We start from the raw sequence: 5252 nt of genomic DNA, 5'->3' as shown, positions 1-5252 counted from the left end.
TCTGTCTGTCTGTCTGTCTGTCTGTCTGTCTGTCTGTCTGTCTGTCTGTCTGTCTGTCTGTCTGTCTGTCTGTCTGTCTGTCTGTCTGATTATCTGTCTGTCTGTCTGTCTGTCTGTCTGTCTGTCTGTCTGTCTGTCTGTCTGTCTATCGCATTTATATTCCCCCCTATCCCACGATGGGCTCAGGGCGGCTCACAACAGAGATAAAACAATAAGTATATGATTTAAAAACCGATTAAATAAAAACAGGATGGCTGCAAAAAATAACATCAGAGCAGCCTAATACCCTTCTTGTTAGGTGTTAGTAGGACAGTAGGCATCCGCAGGCCTACTATGGGTAGGGGAGGCCAAGATGGTAAAAAAAATCCACCGCCTCAACCAAAGGCCTGGCAGAACAGCTCCACTTTACAGCCCCTGCGGAATTGTAGCAAGCCCCATACGGCCCCGGTCTCAATGAGGAGCGTGTTCCACCAGGCAGGGGCCAAGGCAGAGAAGGCCCTGGCGCCAGTCGAGGCTAAGCGGACGTCCTCCAGGCCAGGGACTACCGGTAGGCAACGCTCCCTCTAAGCTGCGGAGTCTTGTGAGCAAAAATTCTACTTTGCGAGCTACTGGCATTGAAGCTGTGAGCGAGCGATTTGGCTACTGCTGCATAAATCAGTTTGCTCTGGAGCCCTCCTTCCTGAGCTAAGGCAAAAACGTGTGAGCCAGAGGCTAAAAAACTGTGAGCTAGCCTCACACTAACTGAGCTTAGAGGGAACGCTGCTCTGGAGCCCTCCTTCCTGAGCGAAGACAAAAACGTGTGAGCCGGAGGCTAAAAAACTGTGAGCTAGCCTCACACTCACTCAGCTTAGAGGGAACATTGCCGGTAGGTGTTGTTCAGCGGAGCGCAAGGCTCTCCGGCGAATATACAGGGAAAGACAGTCCCGAAGGTGGTTTCAATCTCGTTTCTTGCTTGAATCCACTGTCGTTAAGCGACCACCTTACCAATTCTCTGAGAACACTCTCGGAAGAAAAAACACAGAGCTGGAAGGGACCTCGGGGGGTCATTTATCCAGTCCCCTCCACTCCCCAGTGACCCCTGCTCTATGCCTAGAGTACTCTCCTGTGTGCACTAATTCAGGATGACACAACACACCCGCACAGTCAAGTGTATATCTCCACTATAAACCTTGTATCCGTTTAATACCGCTTTTAACTGCTGTGACTTGCCCCAAAGAACCCTGGGAAATGTAGTTCAGGGAGGCTGCGGTCAAACATCCCTTACGATCCCCTCTCTGTGGCGATCATTCCCACAGCGCGAAGGACCAAGAGACAGAGCGATAAATCGAGAGACGCACCTAAGTTTGCAACTCGTTCCTGCCAAGGTGGCGTTACGTGATCCATTCTCTCCCAGCCTTGATAACGATATTGACCGACTTCACAAGGCTGTGAATGCCATAAGAATGGCAAGATAGTGTAGGGCCTTCTCAGTGGCGGCTCCTACCTGGTGGAACGAGCTCCCGGAGGATATCAGGGCCCTGCGGGACCTCTCGCAGTTCCGCAGGGCCTGCAAGGTGGAGCTCTTCCACCAGGCTTTTAATTAGGAGCCGCCCACCACTACCAACACCAACACCAACTACCTCATGGGAACATGGGGTATTGGACTGTCCCATTACAAGATCGAGCCACAGTGCTTTGACTGACCGTATCACCGAATCGGGCTCGGAGCTTCATCTACAGGCTACCGTCTTGCTTTGACTGAATGCTTTATTAACACCGCTGAACACTTTATGTTGATAATGGTTGTTTTTATGTGTTTTAGGTGTTTTACTGTTTATACTGGCACATGGTGCCCTTTTCGTGAGCCACCCTGAGCCCGTTCGCAGGGAGGGCGGGGTAGAAATATAATAATAAATAAATAAATATTGAGTGCTTTAAACACTGTAAAAGCACTACGTAAATAAGAATTATTACGAATAATAATATGGAATAGCTGTTAAAACAGTTAAAATATATACTGTAAATAGCCTCATGAGTATTTGTGGTGGTATCCTGAACTAGAACAACTAACCTCTCCTCCAAACAATGCCTTTCTACCCTCCACATCGGACAAACAGGCCAATGCCTACCCAAAAGAGTAAGTGGACATAAATCTGACATTCAAAAACCGTAATACTCAGAAACCAGTGGGATAACATTTTAATCTTCCAGGGCATTTTAATACTGACTTAAGAGCTGCAGTTCTTCCATACAGAAGCTTCAAAGGGAGATTACAACCTAACCAGAATTCATTAACAAGTTCAGGATCATGGACCCTACAGGGCTGAATAGGGACACAGGATTATAACGGATGCTAATTTTCTGCATTTCTTAGTTCATCCTTGCTCAAATCAAACGGATTATATTTTGTCCTATGCCTTTGCATCCTGACTCCAACTGGCTGTTCCTTGTGACATTTCACTCACCTGCTAACCAGGATATAAGAGCTGATGGATCCTCATCAGATACAAATTAGAACAAAGTGGGCTTTGACTCAGAAAAACTTATACCCTGGAAGTCTGCTGGTCTTTAAGTTGCTACTGGACTCAAATTTCAATCCCCCTTGAAGGAAGTCTAAATGCCTTTCAGATATGCTCAAGAGTATATCTAATAATTTTGGCCAGTTTCTGAAGGTTTCAATGAAGGAGGAGGAGGAGATTGGATTTATACCCCGCCCTTCACTACCCGAAGGAGTCTCAGTGTGGTTTACAATCTCCTTTCCCCTCCCCTCCCCACAGCAGACACCCTGTGAGGCAGGTGGGGCTGAGAGAGCTCTTTCGAGGACTGCTCTTGAGAGAACAGTTCTGCGAGAACTTGTGACTGACCCAAGCTTACACCAGCAGCTGCACATGCGGAGGAGTGGGGAATCAAACCTGGTTCTTCCAGACTTCCGGTTTATGGCGACACGCAGGCAGACACATCTCCCGGACGTCCCGGGGATGTAAACTGCACACCAGCGTGTGGGAGGGGGTCCGACAGGTCGCGACCCCCCCGGAGCCTTGGTAAAAGGCTCTCAGCCAGGGGGCTTTTGAGGGGCGACCTCTTCGATGGCCGAAAGCCGGAGAATTTGAGGACTCCCCCTCTGAAAAGGGGGTGGCTGCCCCCAAAAGTTCATACAAACTGAGGATTAGCAAAGATAAGAATAAATAAGGGCTGAAGGATTCTGATTTGTGCTTGAAAAAATGTTGAAATAACTTGGGGATGCTCTGGGAACTTCTTTAAACAGTTAAAGCGATGGTTAAACAATAATTAATCTAGCATAACCGACTAAATTCATTGTATTATTAGTAGTATTTTGAAAATAGCATGGTGATAAACTGATGTATTGATCTCCTACCCTTGGGTTTTTAGTTAGTTGTGGGTCTTTTGTCTTTTTTCCATAGATGTAGTTCCCTTCCCTATATTTTCTGTTGTAGTTTTGTAGTCTGTAAAAAAATCAATAAAAACCTCCCCCCAGGGGGATGAAAAAAACCAAAAAAACCCACCCCAAAACCCAACCTGGTTCTCCCAGATTAGAGTCCGTGCTCCTAACCACTACACCTAATTTAAGGTAGAACAAGGATTTTTAAAGCTTATTTTTAATATGTATTTATCCATATGACTGCCTCCAAAGAGAAGAAGGTATGTGACAGACGAGACAAGTGGGAGCCAGCTGTGGTGTAGTGGTTAGGAGCACGGACTCTAATCTGGGAGAACCGGGTTTGATACCCCACTCCTCCACATGCAGCTGCTGGGGTGACCTTGGGTCAGTCACAAGTTCTCTCAGAGCTGTTCTCTCGAGGGCGGTTCTGGAAAGAGATCTCTCAGCCCCACCTGCCTCACAGGGCGTTTGCTGTGGGGAGGGGAAGGGAAAGGAGACTGTAAGCCCCTCTGAGACTCCTTCGGGTAATCCAGTCTCCTCCTTCTCAAGGAATCCAATCTCCTTCTTCTTCTTAGGGAAATGGGATTCCTGGATATAGTTAAGCCCAACGCCCCTGGAATTTAAATCTAGGTTTCGTGCTGATGGATATCCCTTTCTGGGCATTCTGCACAGGGCGGACATTTATGCATGCCACTGCGAGGTCCTGATGGGGGACGCTGTTATCAGTTAACCTCCCAAAGAATTGATATCTGAAGACAACACCACAGACCGCCACTCACTTTGCTCGCTTGCTGCTGACTGGCTGCTGTAACGGGCACTGAGACCGGCATGATAAGCGGGACTGCGGCGGCTGCATCGTCCAAAGGTTTTCTGCTTTCGGGAGGAATATCTCCGGCCCCCACTAGCTTGAAGGGCAGTTTCTGAGCCTGCAGGTGTTCTGCCTCAAATGCCTTAAGCGAAAGGAAAGAGGGGGGGGGGAGGTTCCGGTCATCCTACAATCATCCAGGCCATCTAGTCCAACCCCCCCTGCTCAGTGCAGGATCAGCCTAGAGCATCCCCCCTCCCCAAGAGAATTCGTCCAGCCGCTGCTTCAAGACGGCCAATGAGGGGGAGCTCACCGCCTCCCCAGGCAGCCGATTCCCCTGCCGCACAACTCTGACTGTTAAAAGGTTTTCCCTAAGATCTAGCCGGCACCTTCCCGCCCTTAATTGAAACCCATTCTTGCGAGTCCTCTCCTCTGCTGCCAACGGGAACAGCTCCCTGCCCTCCTCTAAGGCCCAGTCTGCATCTAGCATTTGCTCTGCTGTTATACCAAACCCACACTGGAACAGAAATTCCCGTCTACATCGCATGCCACTTTCGCTTTGATTGAGTGTCGCATTTTACGGCAGTGTCCAGACTGCAGGCCCGCTTTCACTTTGTTTGATCTCTGGTTTTATGGTGGCTGTCTGCATAGATTTATGGCCGTTTTATGGCCATTGGGGGCGGTGACTCTGCAGTCAATACAGTGTTGGGGGGGGGAATAGTTGAATGTGGTTTTGAACTGCATCTTTTTCTGTTCCAGTGTGGGTTTGGTAAAACAACTGAGCTAATGGTAGATGCAGATTGGGCGACAGCCCTTCCAGTACTTCAATTCAGCAATCCTGTCCCCCCTCAGCCTCCCCCTCTCCCAGAATGAACATTCCCAAGTCCCTCGGCCTCTCCTCGTGGGACTTCTTCGCCTCCAGGACAGTCCTGAGGCTAGTTATTTTGTTTCTGCCCTGCTGCTTCCCAGAGTTTGGAGGCAGGTGACAACAATTTGAAGTTTAAAAAGCGCAAACGGGAACAGAATAATCCATGAAACATACGGCTGAAACCCTTTCCATATTCCTGC

General features: G+C 48.7%; 1 protein-coding gene across 1 annotated transcript in view; it reads right to left on the bottom strand.

Moving 5' to 3' along the window:
- The window catches only part of ZNF541 (zinc finger protein 541), a 39742-nt gene that overhangs the window by 17806 nt on the left and 16684 nt on the right, over positions 1–5252 (bottom strand). Inside the window, exon 7 of the mRNA XM_015419028.1 lies at positions 4149–4329. Coding sequence (XP_015274514.1) covers positions 4149–4329 — 181 coding nt within the window. The remainder of the gene's footprint in view (positions 1–4148; positions 4330–5252) is intronic.

The sequence above is a fragment of the Gekko japonicus genome, unplaced genomic scaffold, assembly GCF_001447785.1.
Source record: "Gekko japonicus isolate JY-2015 unplaced genomic scaffold, Gekko_japonicus_V1.1 scaffold4079, whole genome shotgun sequence".
Taxonomy (NCBI): Eukaryota; Metazoa; Chordata; class Lepidosauria; order Squamata; family Gekkonidae; genus Gekko; species Gekko japonicus.
This window is presented reverse-complemented; position numbering and strand designations above follow the sequence as displayed.